General features: G+C 39.6%; 4 protein-coding genes across 4 annotated transcripts; 3 read left to right on the top strand and 1 right to left on the bottom strand.

Moving 5' to 3' along the window:
- Positions 1-742: 742 nt before the first annotated feature.
- LOC148209483 (uncharacterized) lies at positions 743-2,951 on the bottom strand. Its single transcript, XM_088128077.1, has 3 exons — positions 2,616-2,951; positions 1,101-1,539; positions 743-1,047 (listed from the first exon to the last, which is right to left on the bottom strand). Exons 1-3 carry the CDS (start codon positions 2,949-2,951, stop codon positions 743-745), a joined length of 1,080 nt encoding a protein of 359 aa, XP_087984203.1.
- Positions 2,952-10,895: 7,944 nt separating this feature from the next.
- KUP3 (K+ uptake transporter 3) lies at positions 10,896-18,308 on the top strand. The gene is made up of 9 exons (XM_022292473.2): positions 10,896-11,056; positions 12,636-12,876; positions 12,975-13,220; positions 14,007-14,057; positions 14,164-14,424; positions 14,636-14,688; positions 15,012-15,126; positions 15,223-15,477; positions 16,691-18,308. The coding sequence occupies exons 1-9, from the start codon at positions 11,021-11,023 to the stop codon at positions 17,776-17,778; spliced, it is 2,346 nt and encodes a 781-aa protein (XP_022148165.1). The 5' UTR covers positions 10,896-11,020; the 3' UTR covers positions 17,779-18,308.
- A 130-nt stretch (positions 18,309-18,438) lies between these two features.
- On the top strand, positions 18,439-19,649 carry LOC111016964 (Bifunctional inhibitor/lipid-transfer protein/seed storage 2S albumin superfamily protein). Its single transcript, XM_022292567.2, has 2 exons — positions 18,439-19,134; positions 19,260-19,649. Exons 1-2 carry the CDS (start codon positions 18,816-18,818, stop codon positions 19,382-19,384), a joined length of 444 nt encoding a protein of 147 aa, XP_022148259.1. The 5' UTR covers positions 18,439-18,815; the 3' UTR covers positions 19,385-19,649.
- A 1,228-nt stretch (positions 19,650-20,877) lies between these two features.
- Positions 20,878-22,436, top strand: LOC111016864 (plant viral-response family protein (DUF716)). Its single transcript, XM_022292416.2, has one exon. The coding sequence runs from the start codon at positions 21,176-21,178 to the stop codon at positions 22,124-22,126; it is 951 nt and encodes a 316-aa protein (XP_022148108.1). The 5' UTR covers positions 20,878-21,175; the 3' UTR covers positions 22,127-22,436.
- The last annotated feature ends 396 nt before the right edge of the window (positions 22,437-22,832 follow it).

Here is a 22,832-nt window from a genome sequence, read left to right as displayed (position 1 = left end):
TGTTTACTGCTTCAACCTGCCCATTTGCTTTTGGATGTGCAGGGGACGAACTGAGGTGGCTTATGCCCAGCTTTCTGCAAAAGTTCTTGAACTTTGCATTGTCAAATTGTTTTCAGTTGTCTGTCACGATAGCATTGGGTATGCCAAAGCGGCACACAATGTTTGTCCATATGAACGACGTGACTCTAGACTCTGTGATGTGGGGCAGTGCCTCGGCTTCAGCCCACTTAGTGAAGTAGTCCACAGCGACCACGGCGAACTTTGTTTGTCCTTTGCCTAGAGGAAAAGGACCTACGATGTCCACCCCCCATTGGGCAAATGGTCATGGGGCCGAGATGGGGGTGAGCGGTTCAGGAAGTTGGTGGATAATGTTTGCGAAACGCTGGCAGTTGTCACAAGCTTTCACAAACTGCCTTACGTTCTGCTCGACACTGGGCCAATAGTACCCTTGTCGAACTACCTTAACCGATAACGACCTGGCGCCAGAGTGGTTTCCACACACCCCTTCATGAATTTCCCTAAGAATGTAGAGGCCTTCTTCGGGAGTCACACACTTGAGGAGAGGCAGGGAGAAGCCACGTCGGTACAACATTCCTTCTCGGAGTGTGAACCGAGCTGCTCTTCGCGTCATCTTCTTTTGCTCCTTCGGATCTTGCTGTGGGTTTCCTTTGATGAACTCCACGATTGGGTCCATCCAAGTGGGTGATGGAGTATCAACCTCCATCATATCTGGCTCCAAGATTCAAGGTGTGTCCAAGATTTCGACCGGGACCGATCTAGCCAGGTCGGTCTCGTATGCTGATGCCAATTTGGCTAAGGCATCTGCATTAGAGTTCTCAGATCTTGGAACTTGACTCACCTCATAAGTCCTGAACTGGGCGAGGTGCGATCTGACCTTGCTCAGATATTTTTCCATCCGGAGGTCCTTCGCTTGGTACTCCTCCTTGATCTGATTTACAATTAGCTGGGAGTCACTAAAGACCTTTATGTGACTGGCCCTCAGTCCTTTGGCAACGTGCAGGCCTGCTAGGAGTGCTTGTATTCGGCCTCATTGTTTGACGTCCGAAAGTTAAACCGCAGAGCATACTCGAATTGCTCACCTCCTGGTGCGAGCAAGAGGATTCCTGCCCCGCACCCCTTCTCGTTGGAAGATCCATCAACGTAGACCGTCCAAGGTAGATCGGACTTGGTCAGCTGAGGTGGTGGAGTGAGCTCTGCGATAAAATCAGCCACTGCTTGCCCTTTCATCGCAGTTCTGGGCTCAAACTGGATGTCGTACTCGCTCAATTCCATTGCCCACTTCATTAAACGGCTTGACGTTTCAGGCCTACTGAAGATGTTCCTCAGGGGTAAGTTTGTAAGTACTACGACCGTGTGCGCTTGGAAGTACGGCCTAAGTCTTCGGGTCGAGGTAACTAAAGCGAGGGCTAGCTTCTCCATTTGGGGATATCTGGTCTCGGCCTCGGTCATGGCTTTACCGGTGTAATAAATGGGGCTCTGCTCGCCCCCTCCTGCTTGACCAGTGCCGAGCTGACGGCGCTAGCAGATACCGCCAGCTACAAATGGAGTTTTTCCCCTGGTAATGGTTTCGCAAGTAGACGTGCCGAGCAGATATAGTCTTTTAACTGCCTCAGCGCTTGCTCACACTCTTCCGTCCATTCGAACGGTCCCTTCTTCCTAAGAACTTTGAAGAACGGAAGACACCTGTCCGTCGATCTTGACACGAACCTGTTCAAGGCTGCAATCCTGCCATTGAGGCACTGAAGCTGCTTTAGAGTCTTGGGTGCCTCCATCTCGAGCACGGCCTTTATCTTCTCTGGGTTAGCCTCAATCCCACGGTTATTTACCATAAAACCAAGGAATTTTCCCGAGGAAACTCCGAAGGCGCACTTGGTCGGATTGAGCTTCATTTGGTACTTACGTAGCACTCCAAAGGCTTCAGTCAGATCGGAAAGATGCGACTTTGACTGCTTGCTCTTGACAAGCATGTCGTCCACATACACTTCCATATTCCGACCGATCTGCTTGGCAAACATTTTGTTCACCATCCTTTGGTAGGTCGCACCCGCATTCTTTAGGCCAAAAGGCATCACCTTGTAGCAGTACAGACCTTGGTCTGTTATAAACGCGGTGTGATCTTGGTCTGGTAAATGCATTTTAATTTGGTTGTATCCGGAGTAGGCATCCATGAAGGTGAGTAGCTTGTGCCCGGCTGTTGCGTCCACGAGCTGGTCGATCCTCGGAAGGGGGAAGCAATCTTTTGTGCATGCCTTATTTAGATTTGTAAAGTCCACGCACATCCTCCACTTCCCGTTGGATTTTTTAACTAGTACAACGTTAGAGAGCCACTCAGGATACATAATTTCTCGTATATATTCAGCTTTCAAGAGTTTGTTTATTTCCTCAACAACTACATCACTCCTCTCTTTATTTACAGGTCTTCTTTTTTGCTTCACAGGTCGGAATGATGGGTCTATGTTGAGGCGATGCACCATGATCTTCGGGTCGATATCAGGCATGTCCTCGTGAGACCATGCGAAGACGTCTGAGTTAGACCTGAGGAAGTTGATCAGTTCTTCCCTGTCAGTGGCCCCCAGCTTGGTTCCTATGCTTACTTGTTTTTCGGGGCTAAGTATAGGAACAAGCTCAAGCTCTTCTGTTGGCGGGGAGAACTGCCTTTTGTCTTCCTTTGGCAGGTCGGTCTCTGACTCCTGCAGCTTGCCACGATTGGTTTGTTCTTCCAGGGCACATACCGACGATCCTTTGAGCGCAGACGCGTAGCACTCCCTTGAAGTTTTTTGTTCACCTCGGACCGTGCCCACTCCATTAGGGATTGAGTACTTCAAGACTTGATGCAATGTGGAGGGGACAGCTCGAAATGAGTGGATAATGGGTCTCCCAAAAATGGCGTTGTAGGCCGATTTGCTGTCGATTACCACGAACTCGGCCATCTACGTTACTTGGGTAGCATCTTGCCCGATAGTTACCGGCAGGTTGATGCACCCTTCTGGGGAGACCGATTCTCCAGAGAATCCAATCAAGGGTGTTGGACTCTTCTTCAATTGTGACCTGGTCCATTCCAATGCTAGATATGTTGGGAGGGACAAGATGTTCGCAGATGCGCCTCCATCAACCAATACTCTTCGGACCAGGACGTGATCAATGAGAGGGGCGATCACGAGTGCGTCATTGTGGGGCAAATGGATCCCCTCCACATCGGCATCCCGAAAGTGACGGAGCAAGTAGGTTTCTGCTCCCTGATGATGCATACCTCGCTCCTGGCCTCGCGAGCTAGCTCCTTCCTCTTGTTTCCGGACTGGCCCCCGCTCGGACCTTCGAAAATAGTGTTGATGACTGCAGGTCGGTCATTCCGGCGAGGCGGCGTTCTTGAACGCTTCCTCTCTTCTTTCTTTTCGACCGAGTTAGACCTCGGTTTGCCCACAAATTTTTTGAAGTAGTCATCTTGAATGAGATCTTCAATCTGGCGTTTCAATTCCCAGTAGTTTGTCGTATTATGGCCGTTATCGCGATGAAAACGACAGTACTTATCTTTGTTGCGCTTCTCTGGTCTCCTCGGAGCTTCTCAGGTCGCTTGAGGAGCTTTTCCATCCCACTTTCCTCGATGTTCGTGAGTATCTCGGAGATGGGGATGGTGGTTGGAGTATACCGTTCATAAGGTCGGCTCCGGATGGAGCCGCTCTCCGACCTTCGGTACTCTATTCTGCCACTGGAGGAGGATGGTCCCTTATCTTTGGACTTGATATCAGTCCTCCTCTTCTCCTGGCTAAGTTTTTTCTGATCGATCTGCTTTTCAGGTCGGCCAGTCTTGGTTCGGAGGAGCTCCTGCCCATCAATGACTTTCTTCGCCTTCTGTAACACTTCGGCGAAGGTGGCTGGAGCTTCCTCTCCAAGCTTTACGGTTAAGGTCTCATCGGCCAGGCTGGTGAGGAAGTAGCACATGGCCGAATCGTCAGAGCAGTGCACGACCTTAAGCTACTCTTCCTGGAACCGTGTGACATATTCTCTCAGCGTCTCTCCTTCCTTCTGCCTGATGGTGGCGAGGTGAGTCGATGTCTTTCTATCATAATGTCGAGAGGAGAACTGACTGATGAACTCCTTCCTCAGCTGGGAGTAGGTCGAGATCGACCTGGCCGGCAGTCTTCGGTACCACAGGCGCGCGCTACCGGTAAGCGCGATCTGGAAGGCGCGGCATTTGATCGCATATGTCGCCGCTTGAAAGTCCATGAGGCCCTCGAAGACCTCAACATAGTCTTTAGGGTCCTTAGACCCGTCATAGGGCTTCATGGAGGGAGTCTTGAACTTCGGAGGGATTGGAGCCTCCAGGATTTCCGCGGTGAATGGCGATTCTCCCAAGTCACCATCGTCGAACGAACAGTCTTTCTTCTCGCACCTGGCCTTAAGCGCCTCGACCTGCTCATCGAACTTGTGCTTCATCAGGTCGAACTCTTCCCTAGTGATCACAGCTTCTGGTGCTAGAGGCTTGTATTTTGATTGAGCCTTTAGGTTCGAGTTGGAGAATTCTCGGGAGTAGGAAGGAGAGTCTTCCGGCTCCCGAGATGCTCTCTTCTTCTTTTCAGTGAGATCTTTTCTCAAATCGTTATCCCGCAGGCTGTAATCCACTCCCCCATCGCTGGGAATGGGCTCGCGATCGCCAGGTTGGATAGATGGAGCTCCCTTTTCACCGGGTGCACCCGGAGCTATAGAGGGAGACGCAGTTCGGTTATCACGCGTTGCCTCGGTGTACATTTCTTCCATTGTGCGCAATCGATGGCGCATGTCATCCAACTCGCGCTGGAGAGTAGACAGAGCTTCGGGGTCTGCTTCCTGATTGGCCCTTTGGGAGGTTTTTCTCGACGTCCCTCATCGGCCTCTGTTGGCTTTTGAGGGTTTCGGGTGAGCAGGTGGTAGCTCTTGGTTCGCATGGCGGGGAGATCTGCCGCCCTGCTCGGACCTGGTCCTCGACTATCCTTGCACCGAGGTCTCGCTGAGGGCCATTGTCAGCATTCACACCCCTCTGTTCTGTTGTATTAGCAGAGTTTGCTGGATGCACCATCTTTGCGTATATATTTTTTTTTAGATCGGGATGACTTTAGATGTCTTTCCCACAGACGGCGCCAAATGTTTATGCAGGAATCTGCACAACGGTTCTTCATGAATCGAGCTCGAACCCGGTCTCCGGTTCCGAGCTGAACCCTAGAGTGGACCTGCACAAGAGGGTGAACACTCCGACGCTCAAGTCAGTATAGATCGGACTCCTTATTTAGTTCGAGGTGAGATTCGATACCTGAGCGTGAAATGAACTCCTCTATTTATAGGTAATGGGCCCGACAGCACACACGACCGGCGGTTACATGTCTTTTCTCATATCGGACCTGTCGGGTTCCGAGCAGGTCGGACCACAGTCAGGTCGAACTTTGGTGCCCATACTTCATCTTTTAAGGGGCAAACCCGGTCACCTCGGCGGGGCCGAGGTGGACCTAAGCAATCTTTTTTTATTTAATTTCTTCAAACACGAATAATGGTCCTCCACGCGTCCTGGGTAAGTTTACCCCCAAACAAATATAATATTAGAACAACCATTGTTAATATAAAATATTATTATTATAATATATAGTAATAATGAATTGTATTTTAACAATTTTTATTGACATTGATTAATAATAACGATGTAAGGTTGAATAATTGATAAATTTATACAACTTTATAATTTTTTTATAATAAAATCACATAAATTTGTTTAATTATTAAAAGAAAAATTATTCTAAAAAATATAGATTAACTTTAATTGTATATGTTATCTAATAATAATCTTTTATTTTAACAAATTAAATAATAAACCGTAACTAATTAAAATTAAATAGTTAACTAAACAAATAAAACTTCCCGATCTTACAAAAAGAATTACATGTACTGAAAAAATAATGGTATAATAATTATTTTTGTTAGAACAAAAACTAATGGTAAATGAGGGAGAAAAAAAATGTTTTCTTTTTTACAAAATATGAGTGTGGAGACTTGAACTTGCAGTCTTTTGTTCGAAAATAAGTACCTTAATCAGTTGAATTATATTTACATTAACGTGTGATTATGTTTTTAAAATATAATAGTATGTAAGGTTGTCTTACGATCTTTTTAATAAAGAAATATGCTTTAACTTGTTGAGAATTATGTTTAAGTCAAAAATTCTAGTGGTATATTTTAACGGAGAATAATGCAAATTTTTTTTTTTTCATTTTCTTATGTAAATTGTGTATATTTTGGCAAGAATTTAGAGAAGGGAGAAAAATAAAAAAAAAAAGGATAATAATAAATAATGACGTGTACTTTTGTCCTGGTTGGCGTCGACGTCATGGTTTGTGGGAGTAGACGTGAGAAATAGAAATAAAATAGAAGTGGAAATTTTTGGAGGAGCCGGCGGTTGGTCTAGAGTCACGCGCCTGGAAAGCGTTTTGAGTTCACGTGCGGAGCGGAGCCACTCTCCCTCACGTGCCATTTTCCGTGACTCCTCCAACAAGTCTAACACTTTACTTCTATTCCATGCATCTTCATTATCCCAATTCCACCCATTTTCTCATAATTTAATTCTCTCCAATTTTATCCTCTTCGGGTGTTAATATTCACAAGTTCCATCTCAAAATTAATTGATAAGAAGAGAAATAATTCATGTTTATTATAAATCCTTATTAAATCTCTTGATATTTTTAATGTAGTATCTTTAACATCGAGTGAGAATTCGAAGTCACAACGTTTTAATCCAAATATATATTTTAGTTGAGCTATGCTTAGATTTATTAGAAATAAATATAATATAAAGTATTAAGAATCTTTTTATATTTATATTTGTTCCATTAATTGCTCTTTTCTATTTGAAAAAATGAATGATTGATTTTCTATTGATGCTAATATTGGGGTGTGATTTCCACTACCCATGTGTCGACGTCTTATAAGCACAATTGTGATGAGTCATCGTAGTGACTCGCACACAAAAGAAATGATAGTTCGGACCTTCAAGGAGACAGAGTCGAACTACTAATGGTCAAGACTCATGCCTCATGTCCAAGCTCACCATAGTCTCATACCTCAGTCACCTAAGATATCAGTCAAGCCGACCTATATCGCTCTCATACTTCAGTCGCCTGAGTTATTAATTGAGCCGACCAGAGGGGCAAACATCTAACAGAATCCACGACAACGCACCGCTATTTTGGACTGTCGAAAAGTCGTTGGAACCTTGTTGGAGGACGTGTCAAAAGTCCTAACTATAAATAGAGATCTCTTGCCTCATTTTTAGGTATGTGAACTATATTATCTCAAGTAAAAATCCTACAGTATCAGAATGCTAATTCTCTTTTGCAAGTGTGTTACTTACCTTCGCAAAGTTGATCAATTTCTTGATCAAACCGCTAATACCATTTCTTTCTATTATTTTATAGATAAATGATAGTGCTTAAAAAAATTACCATAAATGATACAAAATATTCCTCAATTATAAAACTCCCATTTCCAACTTTTTATTTTAACCTTTAATCTTTTAAGTCGTTGTTTTAAAAATACTTTTTTGTTTGTCTATGCAACCACCAATTTGGATTCATTCACGATGGCACCATTTTCGTCTCCTTTTGTGATATTCAAAGTGAGTTGCTGCTATTATTCTACATTTTTAGCCCTAATTTAATAGTTATAAAACTTTTTTTTTCTTTGTCAAACCCTATACATTTAATTAGTCCGAGCTCAACTCAACCAAGTTATAGCTCCACTAAAGCCTAATTTTGTTTCGATTTTAAATAGAGAAAGCTAACATATGATATTTTCTAGACAACTTAATAAAAAGTTTAAGAATTAAATTGAAAATTTTGAAGCTAAATAAATAAGTATATATATATTTCCAAACATTTCAAAATTAAATAATAGTTCGCAACATGAAGCATTATTCCGTGATAATTGACATCTACTATTTCTCCTGAGGTTGGAGATTCAAATCCCCTCGACTCTCAATTTGTTGTATTAAAAAATTAATAATAACAATTTAAAAGTATCAATGGTAATTCACTTGAAATACTCAAAATGCTTTATCAAATTGACAAAACTCCTCCTAGATTTTAGGAAGAAAAATTTCTAAAAAATAATGAGTTATCAATTTTTTAACTGGAATTAGGATAAAATTTGATACTGGCTTAAAAAAAAACTAATGTAAATTTTCAATCACGGGTGGGGGGACCAATCTATTAATAATAGCGTAGTTATCCACATAGCTTAAACCCAATCCGGATTTAAGAAAAACACAAGCGAAGTATAAAAATAAGAAATACAAAGAAAAATGAGAGAGAGAGAGAATTTATTCTAAGGGGTTTGAATTAGATGGAACAGTGGATGAAAGTATTGGGCATTGCGATTTGAAATTTGATATGACACGTACTCATTAAGCGAGGAATTCATTGGATTAAGGCTCTATGCCACATGTTGTGTGTTATGTCGATCGATTTCAACTTTTGGAGTGACAGACCATCGAATATGGCATATCACTCCCAATAATTACATATTGCATATTTCAAAAGACTCCCACGCATTTCGACTTCAAAAAGTCATATTGAAATACATTTATCTTGTCAACTTAAACTTAACTCAGCTGGAGCTTCCCCTTTGCTCTATAGAAATGGATGGAAATGCCCGCCCGTTCTTCCAAACGCGTCTTGGTCTTGGAGCAAGAACCTCCGCCCGCGGGCGGGCTTCCCTACTATTGGATCGTGAACCGATGCCGTATAGAAGACTCTAACCACTGAGTTAAGTAGGTCAATGAGAGTTCCTATTCGATTCATTTCTTTTTTCTTCAATTGATCAACGCTATGCTATTCCATGACTCCCACTAGGTGTAAAGTGACTGGGTTCCAAACCTCACCCTTGATAAAAAGATATTGAAGCAGCTTCATTTCTTTCTGTCTTTCTGTTACGCGACAGCATCAGGGTTGTTACAGTCGGCGCTCTGCGTTCATGATACTGGGGTGGGCTTCCTTGATATTAAGGTGGCAAAGCGGTCGGGAATTGGCTGAGGAAGAGGAAGAACCTGAACTTTTATTATCTCTAGCTGTTGGAACAGGGGCGGACGGGTTAAGACGCCTATTTTCAGTTAAAAGGTCGTGAGTTTGAATCCCTATCTCTGTACGTTGTATTCAACGGAATAAATACTCTCCATTTGAAAAGTTCGAAAAGCGGGCCATAAAACTCTATGGTCAAGATTCGTATACAGAGCACTTCTCTGAAGTTTATATTTCATATTCTTTTTGTAATAGTTAAAATTCCAGCTTGAACATTATACTTGTCTTAAACCGGCACAAATCGCTAATAATACTAGATTATTGTTACATCTAAATAGTTAAAGACCATAAGAATTATATTTGAAAGTTTTTTTTAGTATAAGGGTGGGGATCGAACTTACAACCTCTTGGTTGGAGATATATGTCAATTATCGATGAGAAATGCTCGCTTTGGCAGAATTATCTTTTAGTGGTCTAAATATATAGCTGCTGAATATTAAGAAAGATCCAACTATTCAAGTATAATTAAACATTCTAAAAGTTTGTGGAGTAAAATGAAATAAATTTGAAAGAGGAGATTTAAAATTTGTTTTATTATTATTATTATTTCTTTGTAAGGTAAGAGAATTTAGAAAATGAGCTCAAGAACGTGTATGAAAGTGATGGCAAAATTAGCGATTTTGAAAATAGAGATTTAAGTGTAATTGTTTTTTCAAAATTACTATCTATGTAATATTAAAATCAATTTAAAGTAATTTTAAATTTGTTTAAAATCAATTTTTAAATTTACTAGACATGATCAATAGAAACGGAAGTAATTTTGACAATGTCAAAAATAATTTTGACTATCCTAAAATCACTCCAAAATAAATCATAAATAGTTATCTAGAATATTAAAATTTTCCACATGTTTTTGAACAACTAAATGCGTGTTTGAGAGTTATGGTATAATAAATGATTTAAAAAAATGCATTTAAATATAATTGATTTTCCAAAATCACCATCCAAGTCATACCTTAAAAATCAATTTATAGTGATTTTAAGTTTAACTTAATTTTTTAATTTGTCAAACATGATCAATAGGGAAAGAAGCGATTTTGACCCTGCCAAAATTACTCATTGGGAGTGATAGTAGAATGAGTGATTTTGAACAAAGATATTTAAGTATAATTGATTTTTCAAAATCACCATCTAAATGATATTTAAAAATTAATTTTAAACTTTAACAACGAGAAATCAATTTAAAGTACTTGATGGTGTGTTTGGGAGTGATTTTGGCATGATCAAAATCATGTTTGTCATTCTCAAAATCACTTCCTTTCCCATTACTGTTTGACAAATTAAAAAATTTATTTTAGGAAAGTTTAAAATCAACTTAAAATCAATTTAAATTAATTTTTGAGGCATAATTTATATGATGGTTTGGAAAAACAATTATACTTAAATCATTTTTTTCAAAATTACTAATTCTACGATCATTTTAAACACACCATTAATAATGAGAAGAGATATTATAAATCGAGAAGAGATATTATAAATCGAGAAGAGATATTATAAATCACTGCCAAACACACTCTAAATATTATATCGGGATAATTCTCCTCTAAAATTAATAGAAAAAAATTATAAAAAAAAAAGAAAAAGGAGAAAGAGAAATTGTTTTTGCGGAGTGTACAGTGAGTTTTGATAATGAAACACAGTAACCCAACTTTGTAATTAAGACCGAGTTTGACAGCGTGGGTGCGGTGGAAATGGTACGCCAACGCAACCGCCTTCCATTGGCTCCGCCCTCCACCATTATTTTAATATTATTGCATTATTATTATTATTATTATTTAATTAACGCAAGCAGACAGCACCTGTTTTTAGTTTCTGTTCTTCGCCATTCCTCTCTCTTTCTCAGTTTCTCTCTCTCGCGAGTTGGAGTTCCAATTCTCACACACAGGAGCTGCGGATTGCGGTTCCCAATGGAGCAAGGATCTGGGTTTTCCACTCCTTCTCAGGTTCTCTCATCTCTTCTCTTTTCCTCCATGCTTTTCCTTGTTTCCTCTACATTTTTTTCCAACGATTCTGCTCGATTTCTTGTTCCTCTTTTGCGGAATTTCCCGTTACCCTATTGCTTCCGATTATGTCGCAAATGGATGTTATTCGAACTCGCCAATTCGGTAATCAGCTGCTCATTCTCTGTTTTCAATCGCAAACCCATCCTTCCCCGATTCGCTTCTCAGACTTCGTATCGGATATGTAGATTCACGGCTTCATCTTTAATCATTCATTTCTTGTATTTGTTCTTCTCAACTTGGTTACGGCTTTTTTTCTTTCAGTCTCTAAATTGTTGTGGTTGTTTTTTTGGCTTCTTCATCTCATCAGCTTCTTTTGTTGATTACAATTATTACAAGTATTTTACTCATTCTTATCATAGCTATCACTGTCGTCATCATTATTATTTTTAATTTCTTTCTGATAGCGATAACATTAGGTCTTCCTTTTGTTTAGTTTTTTTTTTTTTCGTGTGTGATATTATTTAGCGTGTTCGTGTCGTGATTTAAATGGAATTTTTATTCAGAGGTCTAAGCGCATACTTTAGCTCTTGGTTATACGTGTGAACTCATAATTGAAAGGAGAGTGGCTTCCTTTTCGAGGTCCGAATCCTCCTCCTGATTTTCTTAACTTAGATAGTTGGCATAGGCAACAGGTTGAAGTGTGCAATTCCTTTAAGCTTCTTGTGACTGACCAATATCTTCTTGTCAACTTGACCGTAGTTTTCCTCAGTGGATAACCATGATTGAACTTGCAATTTCGTGAAACATTGGGAGATATTTGTGATAGAATCCAAACAACTAGAATAATATTATAATATGAAAGATAGAAGAACTTACAATATAACCCAAGTATTCGAGGTACTTGAACCTCCCCTCTCTTGAGACACCGTTCAAGCCTAAACTACAGTAAACAATTGCCTCCCTGCCTCCCTTCTTTCCCACTCTATTTATAACAAATCCCTACCGACCAATTTCTTAACTAATTACTAACATACTCTCACTATTCTATTAACATCCCTAATCACCCCAAAGACATTCCTGCCAATTTCACCCTCTTATTTTTTTCATATTTTAATATTTTTTAAAAGTTCGAACTTTCTAGTGAACTTAATACCAAAAACCCTTGATTTCTCTCGGGGTAGAGAGGAGCAAAACTCTCATTCCCAGTTATTAAAAAAAAAAACAAACAAACAAACAAAAGATTTGGTTTTGACTAATGCGATTTGCATTGCATATTTTCGTCATCACAAACAATTACATGCAGTTGTGGAACTAACTCATTGATACAACACCTGTTAAATTACCTGTTTTCTTTGAGATAGAATATACCTTCAAATCATAGGGGAACATGCCTCTATATAATCAAATTATCTTGTAAAAAGCTGAACCTGATGTTGAAGATGCTTATGCCTGCACATATTTGTTGTTCTTTCCCTACATATCAATCTTATTGTCAGCAATAGTACAGCGTGAATTCTTTTGGACCTTCAGTCATTCCTTGTTTCCCATTTTAACCGAACCTTACCTTATGCTTATGCAGCTTTCACGGGTGTATCTCTCTAGGAATCTATTACTTGCATACCAAAGTTTTGGAGTAGTGTATGGAGATTTGAGCACTTCGCCCCTCTATGTTTACTCCAGCACATTTGCAGGGAAGTTACAGAAACATAGAACTGAGGACGTAGTATTTGGTGCATTCTCCTTGATATTCTGGACTTTTACACTGATTCCATTACTGAAGTATGTCTTCATTGTATTGAGCGCAGATGACAATGGTGAAGGTATGGGTTGCAGAACTTAGCTCATTCCTTTGAAGTTTGATTCGTCATTTAATTAAGCCTTTAAAGTTCTTTTCTGCACCATATGTTCTCTATTTCAGGAGGAACATTTGCTCTTTACTCTCTGCTTTGCCGACATGCTAAGTTGAGTTTACTTCCTAACCAACAAGCAGCTGATGAGGAACTCTCATCTTACAAATATGGCCCGTCTTCTCATGCAGTAGCCTCTTCTCAGCTAAAAAGGTTTTTGGAAAGGCATAAAACACTTAGGACGGTCTTACTTCTTGTCGTATTATTTGGTGCTTGCATGGTCATTGGTGATGGTGTGCTAACTCCTGCAATTTCAGGTTAGGTATTTACTATTTGTCATAAACATGGGCTTCATAAAGACCTCTAGGTGTTTGATTTTCTTTCCAATATATTTAAGGATCATGAATGTATTTAAGTATGTGTCTCCAAGTTTTCTGGCAGATCGCTAATTTCAATAGAATGTAAATATGCATTGTTCTATAAATAGACAACTTTCTCAAACTTCTTTTGAGTGCACGTGAGCTACGTTTTTTTCTTAATACAATATCAATAGATTTTCAGCCCAACTAATGCACATCTGAGTGTGTAAGCTACATAAAACAAAGAATTTGTGCTCTTAGTCTTGGCCAACTTTTGATATCAGAGTATTTTTAAGTTATTGAACCTACCAGTACCATTGAGTTTACCATCCCATCCGTTGTCTAGAAGCAAATATAAAAGAAATTAACGGTGAAGAACAATTTCAAATTTTCAAAATGGAATTGCAATATGATGGTGGATATAAATTTGAGGTTAGAGATCTCTATATCACAATGCTATAATATTACCACACAGGTTGTATCCTTGTTCAATTGTAGAAAATAAGTTTTCCAATTGAAAAGAGAAAATAAAACATTCCAGAGGAGGTTATCTTAACATGCCTTTTTTTATGTTTTACCTTCACCACTTTCTTGTACCACAGGATCCTGCTTGTGTCTTACAAGAATAATGTACATTCTTTACTACTACACTGGTACCACCATTAGGGAATCTGGAACGCTGATAATTTTGGTCGTCATAGTCTTAAGATTTTTTTGGCTCATTATATGTCATTTGCCTTGCAGTTCTGTCGTCAGTTTCAGGGTTACAAGTTACTGAAGCTAAATTGACCAGTGGTAATATATTATCTTTACATTGATTATAATTAACTGCGATGCTCAAGAGTTAGTCTTTATCATAATTTACTGTTCTGATTCTCATTTAAGATGATCTTTACTGCAGGGACACTCCTTTTGATTGCTTGTGCCATATTGATTGGCCTGTTTGCTCTGCAGCATTGTGGCACCCATAAGGTTGCCTTTATGTTTGCTCCACTAGTTATTATCTGGTTGTTATCAATTTTCTCCATTGGTATGTACAACATAATACATTGGAACCCAAGTATTATTCGTGCACTGTCCCCTCATTATGTTATCAAGTTTTTAAGCATCACTGGTAAAGATGGTTGGCTTTCTCTCGGAGGGATTCTTCTGTCCATAACTGGTATGTGGAATCTGGAATTATTATATGCGTTCAGTTTTGTTTTCCTTATCATTATGGGCCTCATCCTTGTCAATTGGTTGAGTTTCTGTGTTACTTTGTGTTGAAAAATTGGGTGCTGGGAACCTTATGAAGTTTTGAATTTTTAGATAAATACTGCTATACCTCATTTTTATTTCTAGCTGTTTAACGCGCGTTTATGTGTCTTCCTCAGGTACTGAAGCGATGTTTGCAGATCTTGGTCATTTCACTGCTTTGTCGATAAGGGTGAGCTTGTGATCATCTGTGTAATTATGCATATAAGAGTCAGAATACATAGACATCAGATTGAGGCAATCAAATTCCATCATGTAGTTGGGAGGAGCTTATATATTCTATTTACCTTTTGGATTCCACTGATTGAAAACAAATATGGCAGAGAAAATTGAATCATCTATGATATTAAAGAAGCTCCTTCTTACTGGATTTTTTAATATATAGTGACATTAACTTGATCTTAACTTTGTGTCTTAAGCCATTGATAAATGGTCTCATTTAGCATCAACTGATGAATGGTTTAAGTAACTAATACGAAGTCTTTGCTTTTGCAGCTTGCATTTGCATTTGTTATCTACCCTTGTTTGGTAGTACAATACATGGGTCAAGCTGCTTTTCTGTCTAAGAACCTTGATTTGTTTCCAAACAGCTTTTATGACTCAATACCTAGTAAGTGAACCAGTCTTGTTTCCTCAACAGTGATTTGGATTTCTGAGTATTTTGACTTCAATTGTTGACATTGCCGTTATCATCTCCCTCTTGCAGAACCTGTATTTTGGCCTGTTTTTATTATTGCCACCCTTGCAGCTATTGTAGGGAGCCAGGCTGTCATTACTGCTACTTTCTCCATTGTCAAACAATGCCATGCCCTTGGTTGCTTTCCAAGAGTGAAAGTTGTCCACACCTCTAAACACATATATGGCCAGATCTACATCCCAGAAATAAACTGGATATTAATGGTCCTCACTCTTTCCATTACAATAGGGTTTCGAGATACGACAATGATTGGAAATGCTTATGGTAAGTGCTTTAGACTCTCTCATGCCCCGCACCTGCATCTAGAAGCGTGCACATACACACTGGTACACATTAGTGTTTGGATGAGGGCCTAACAATATTTTGGGTCACCTAATAACACAATGCATTTAAATGCTTACAGTTACCAACTGCTTTCAATGGAAGTAATATGTTGGTGTTTAGGATAGCTTATCAGAATAATGCTTTTAAGTAAAGCACTATTGAAAGCACTTTTTAACATAGCATCATGGAAATTGTGTAAAACATTTTTAATTAGCTAAAAACACATTAGAGATATCGAAAAACTATTCCTATCACATTATTAGTCACTAAATAGCACTTTTTTTTGCCAATGTGATCAGTTTTTTAAACTACATCAAGGTCATTATACTCTTTTAAAACTTGTACTCCTCTGCTGTGTTTTTGTACTTAATTCTTGCACTAGTGGCATGGAGGATGTGGATTGATTTTGTTACAAACTATCCAGGATAGTTCTAGATCTGGTCTAAGACGAACTATTGTAGGGGATTTATTGAAACTATTGAATTCGGAATATGGTAAAGTGGCTGGGGGGAGCGTCTTTGATGGGTCAGGTTCTCAGGAATCTCGGCCGTTTCCTCTCTGCTTAGATGCGTTTAATTCTTCTTCCTCTTTCTGTACCACTTTGCAATTTAGATTATAGGAACTTGTCTCTTCTTCTTTGCCCTTGCCTTCCTTTGGAGTTTGGTGCAAACAACATCCTTATAATTCTCAGGGACTTTGCTATTGTATTAGTTTGTTTAGGTTAAACGATATCAATAAGGCTCTGGCCTATGTCTTTGTCTATGTTTGCAGTCTGCCATTGAAAGTGGGTGAGCAAAAACATAAGTTAATTTGAAAGTAAATACATAACTTAATTTGAAAGTTATTTTGATCATAACATTTGGAGGAGAGGGTGACGAACTGTGATTTCTGAGGAGTGCTGATAGAACTTAAAAAGTGGGGAATACGTCTAAAGTAGATTACTATAGAGTTATAAACTTGTTTTGTCAGTTCTCAGGGATGCGATAGTTTATCATACATTTGAGTTGCTGAAACATATCAACTCTAATTCAAATTAATCTCCTTTACGTCTCTGAAAACTTACCTTGGTTTTGCGCGAGAGGTATTTTAATTTCTTCCTACTTGCAATTACGACATACTTGTACATAATTGTATTTTTTTGTTCTTGGTCCAGGACTTGCCTGCATGACGGTTATGTTCACGACGACATTTCTTATGGCACTTGTCATAGTATTCGTTTGGCAAAAAAGTATCCTGCTGGCTGCACCTTTTCTCATCTTCTTCTGGTCCATTGAGGGTGCCTACTTATCAGCAGCAATCATAAAAGTGCCTCAAGGAGGCTGGGTCCCTCTGGTGTTGTCAGCCATTTTTATGATCGTTATGTTTGTATGGCATTATGGCACTCGCAAGAAGTACAACTTTGATCTACACAATAAAGTTTCACTGAAGTGGTTGCTTGGCCTTGGCCCTAGCCTCGGTATAGTTCGTGTGCCGGGTATAGGTCTCATATACTCGGAATTGGCAACTGGGGTTCCCTCAATATTTTCTCACTTTGTGACCAATCTCCCTGCGTTTCACAAAGTTTTAGTCTTTGTTTGTGTGAAGTCTGTTCCTGTTCCATATGTCTCGCCCGAAGAACGTTTTCTCGTCGGGAGAGTTTGTCCTAGACCTTATCGCATGTATCGGTGCATAGTAAGGTATGGCTACAAGGACATTCAGAGGGATGATGGGGACTTTGAGAACCAGCTGATGCTAAACATAGCAGAATTTATTCAAATGGAGGCAGAGGAACCACAATTCTCGAACTCTGAAAGTTCTTCAATTGATGGGAGGATGGCTGTAATAAGCACTCGAAGCATTCAATCAAGCTTGAGCTTAATAGTATCGGGGCAGGAAGAAGTTGGTACAAGCAACTCCATCCATAGCAGCAAATCTTCAACGCTCCAGAGTTTACGATCTGTGTATGAGGATGAGAATCCGCAACTAAGAAGGCGCCAAGTAAGGTTTCAGCTGTCTCCCAGCCCTTCAATGGCTCCTCGAGTTAGGGAAGAATTGATGGACTTGATCCAAGCAAAAGAGGCAGGTGTTGCATATATAATGGGACACTCATATGTGAAGGCAAGAAGATCTTCGTCGTACTTGAAAAAGCTCGTAATCGATATCGGCTACTCATTTCTGCGAAAGAACTGCAGAGGCCCGTCTGTTGCACTCAACATTCCTCACATCAGTCTAATTGAAGTGGGGATGATATACTATGTTTAGTACTATGAAGAAGAAGAATATATATTCTGATCATTCGGAGTAGAGGTCGTTGCTTAGAACCCAGGCGATGGCATCTGCAGACTCCTGGCAAAGGGTGCGGGGAAACCGAGACCCAACAACATGAATCAGATCTGTGGTAGCATCTGACATTGGCTGTAGATAGTGTCAAGACTCAATATTACCTTTATGTGATAAGTTGGTTAGGATTGGGATATGCCTTTTTCCAGTTCAAGAGAGTGGATATGATAATATTATGGGGCTGGGGCAGGGACTCTTTCACTGAGTCGTTGTGAGTTGTTTTACAAATAGGAAAGGCTAAAATCAACCATCTGGTTGGGTGCTCTCACTTGAAATTTGCAAATAGGAAAATATTTGGTGGTGAGGACAAGATTTGCAGGATAAACCATTCCTAGTTGAATAAACTTTGAGTTTGAGCATTGCCAATAGGAAAATACTTGATGGCGAGGACAAGATTCGGTCCTTATCGTTAAGGAGCCAAGTATTATGACTATTTAGGGTCCATTTGATAATGTTCTTGTTTTTTCCAATTTGTTACAACAACAAACAAATTTCTTATTTTTTGTTTTCATTTCTAGTTTATTTCAAAATATAAACAAAAAAAAAATTGATTTGTCATACATGAATTTATGGATGTTGGAACCGTGCAATTCATTTTTTTTATTAAAATAAAAACATAGAAATAAGAAACAGAAATGTTATAAGCTCTTAACAAGGTGTTGTGATGTGGAATTCTTCGTCCCGTCTCATATTTGTATGGCTCAACCAGAGAAACCGCAACTTGCCAACTTCACTCATTCTAATCTATGATGGAGGCACTTCATATGATCCAAATTGGCTAGAAATTATTAGGTCGCCAAGCTTCACCAATCTAATCTAACGACCATTTCTAACCTCCCAAAAGTCAAAAACAATCCCCCATGAGTAATGAAATGTTTTTGTTTGATGACCCACCCCCAGGCCCCATGCTTTTATATGTATGTATATTCAATATTGGCTGAACACACAGCAGCTTCAAAATGAAGCCTCGGACGGCGGCGATCGCAATCGCAACCGCAATGCTACTGCTGGTGTTTGAAGGATACGCTCAAGAACAAGACACACGGTGCGTGAACAGGTTAATTCCCTGCTTAAGTTACCTCAACGGAACCCGAGACCCGCCGGAGAGTTGTTGTGATCCTCTGAGACGGGTGATCGAGTCGAATCCAGATTGCCTTTGCAGTTTAATTAGCATGGAGGGAAGCAATCGAGCGGAGCAGGCTGGCATTGATGTCAACGAGGCTCAACAGCTGCCTGGCAGATGTGGGCAACATGTCAATCCACTCTCCTGCCTTTCAGGTTATTAATCATCCCGTCGACAATTAATTCATATATAGATATCTCAACATATCTCTCTCCCATCTTATTTTCTTTCCAGACGCATCGTCTTATGTTTGATGTTTGATTTAATAATTGAAATGCAGCCTCTAGCGATGGAGTTTCCAACTTTGCAGCTCTGGCCACTCTGCAACTTAGCATCATGCTCATCATTTGTACCATTTTTCAAATTCTTTGGGCATCTAATTCACCACTCAATATCTCTATCTAGCGCCCCTTCACATACGTCAATCTCTCTCTCTCCATTTTAGAGAATATAATGTAACCTCCTATGTTTCAAAGGGTGAAGAGAAAATTATACTTTTGTGATGTTGGGATGTTTCAAAATACAAGGGTATGATGGTGATTTAAACCTCCGACCTTCTAATCGAAAATATATGTTTTTCAAGTTGGGTGTGAGATTTAGATGTGTATACTTTATGGGATTGAAACATTGAAATGAAAAAATTTATTTAAAATTTAACAAATTATTAGAATTCGACCAAAGATTATGAGTTGTAATTCTCACTTTCATATATTGTACTGTATATATAGAGAGAGGAAGATCATGAATATATTTTAATTTAAACCGTGTGACGCACCAAAATTAGAAAATGATCATACAAACAGGTATAGATAAAATTGTGCAATTATTAGTGCATTCATATAGCTGATGATAACTCAACATAATTGGAGTAACATGAGACATCATTCTAAATTTTATTAAAATTTTAGTTTCTACCTTCCATAACCATTGGCATGTATTTTCTATTTAAATTTCCAAAGAGAAATAAGTAGTAAAATGGGATAGAATGGACCAAATATTAGCAATATTAGATTAATAATGTATACTCCATATATATTTTTCAGGAGCTTGGCAAAAATATTTAGTAAAATTAGTAAAATAACACATGTTTAGTTTTAACAAATATAGCACTTGAAATAAAATGGAGGTCCAATTTTAAAATAACAAATTTATCCAAATGATATATATTTGTAATGTATCTGTAATATATCTGACTATTGATATATGTATGTGATATACATTTGATATATTCTGATATACTACTAATATGAGTGTCTAATATACTTGTAATATGTACGTGATATATATTTCATATACTATTCATATAAATGTATGATATACTATTAATATTAGTATCTGACATACTACTGATATGTGAAAATCTGTGTTATATTTGAAATTTAAAAAAATAGGTGACATTTTAAAATACCTTTTTGCTACCCATTGCAATTTTTTTTTTCTTTTTTAATAAAGTAAAAACATGTCGAAATAATTAAATTTAAATTTCATTTTTGTTCCTATATATATATATATATATATATATATTACTACAATTGGTACAATTGGAGTGAAGGATTTGAATAATCATCTCTTGATTAGAGGATTCGAACACATCATCTCTTGATTAGAAATATTTAACAATTATGATTAAGTTAACCTAACCTTTCAATTATTATTTAGCTCAAACATTTTAGTTATTATTATTTAACGAAAACATAGTTCTATTTTTTTAATAATAAATGAGAGTCGAGTATTCGAACGCAGGATCGGTCCTTGTCAAGGTTAACGATTAAAACATGTATTTACAGCTAAAAAATAGTGAATTAAAATCTGCTAATTTAAAAAAGAGAGAGAGAGAGAGAGTATGATGTTAGTAATAACTTGACATATTGTTTTAAAAAAGAAAAAAAAGTAATAACTTGAGATATTGGACTTTTTATTCTGACAAACGGAAACGGGACAATCTCTCTCGTCTCTCCACCATTTCTCCGTCTTCTGCGTTTCGCTCCGCCTCTTCTTCTTCTTCTTCAAAGTTCAACCTGCTACGGCGGCTGCCTCCGGCGACGCCCCAACGAGAGCACCTCCGGCACCGATCTTCCCTTCACTTCCACCCCCTTCAAAGTTCAACTGCACCATGTTTGAACGCTTTGGGATCTGAATCGGACCCTAAATCTGAATCTGGGTTCTCTCTCTGTGTTCTGAGACACAGAGACAACAATGGCTGCCATGGTGTTCCATGTTTTCTCTTCGTCGGCGCTGGTCTCGCTCGGCCTCTACCACATCGTCTCCGTCACCCTCAATTTCCTTAAATCCCCTCAGTCCTACTCCGCCAGGCCCTACCACCCATTTCCCCCCGGCCCCTCTTCCTCACATCAGCTTCATCTCTCCGTCCACCACCACCACCACCATGGAATCCGATTCCTGCAGCTCTATCTCTCCATTCCCTGCCTCGTAATCGCCTTTGCCCATCAAGCCATTGTCGCCGCCGACCCGGATCCTCTCCTCAAGGGCAGCACCCCCGTCCACCATTTCATCTCCCTCCAATCCGCCGCCGTCATCTTCCTCTTCCTCATCCTTACTCTCGCTCTCCTCCTCTCCGATTCCTCATCTCTTCTTCCACTGCCTTCCGATCTCTTCTTTGCCCTAGCCTCCGCCTTCTTCTTCCTCCAATTCTCCGTTTCCTCCTCCGCCGCCTCCGTCCAGACTTCCGATCTCCAAGCTAAATGCGATTCCGTCGCCGCGAGAATCTCCGCTCTTGCCTCCTTCCTCTGCCTCGTCCTCGCTTGCTTGCCCAGGCTGTTCGTGGCGGATGTGGGTCTTGGCGCCACCTTCTTCCTGCAGGGCCTGTGGGTGCTTCAGACTGGGCTTTCCCTCTATGTGGAGGCCTTCATCCCCGAAGGGTGTCACCGCTTGCTTGACGTGGTGAGCGGCGTCGAGGGATCCACCAAGTGCGATTTGGAGGAGTCCCGGCTCAGGGCCGTCGCCATTCTCGATCTGGCTTTTCTGATCCACGTTATGTTTGTTCTGCTGATTATATTTGTCATTTATGCTGTCATTGCCAAGGCTGTTGGCGTGCGGAGAATTGGGTCTTATGAAGCTTTACCAGCTGCTGCTATTGGGGAAACCAACCATATACAGATGAAAGCATTGACGGGCACCCAGGCTTAATCTCTTTATTTGGTTGGCTTATCCAATTCGTGTTTTTCAACTCTTGTTCTTATTGTAGCTGTGCTGCTTCATTGCTGTAAAAGATTTTGTGCATTTTTCTTACGTGCCTCAGTATCAACGGAATTTTCTTGTATAATCTGACCCCCCTCCCCGGCTGAAACTTTTTACAAATGCTTCAGGTACTCGATACTTTTTTAGGATAGCTATCTTGACGGGCTACAGCGCTTGAATTCTTCCTTGAATTAGTGTACCAAACATGCTGTTGGCTTTCGTACTTCATTAAATCAAAGTGGTGCAATATTCTTCCTTACTTTATTGCTGTTTGAACTGGGTGCTTGATTCCTTGCTGGGATACCATTGTTTCGTTCTGATGCTTTTTGGGTACCCTTAACTTGAATTTGATATCGGATACACAGCATGTCTTTTGTATTCTGTACTGAAAAAACTGTGATGCTTGAAAGATGATTCCCTCCTCATTGGGTTTGCTCATGGTCTCTAGTTGAATAACTTGCTTTGACTACTTGAGCTTATTTGATAAGTTTGGTTTCTCAAATTCTGAAGTGTGAAATGCTGAGGAAAGAAAGATGTTTGTTCTTTCTAGGGGCTTGATTCTCATGTCTTTGCCTACAGAGTCTAAGCATCAGTTGATGAATTCTTAACCACGCCCACCCGTGCTGCTCCTCTCGAAGCCAAAACCTGAATTAGG

This window comes from Momordica charantia (genome assembly GCF_013281855.1).
Source record: "Momordica charantia cultivar OHB3-1 chromosome 8 unlocalized genomic scaffold, Mcharantia_2.0 BLBB01000008.1, whole genome shotgun sequence".
In the NCBI taxonomy this organism is placed as follows: domain Eukaryota; kingdom Viridiplantae; phylum Streptophyta; class Magnoliopsida; order Cucurbitales; family Cucurbitaceae; genus Momordica; species Momordica charantia.
This window is presented reverse-complemented; position numbering and strand designations above follow the sequence as displayed.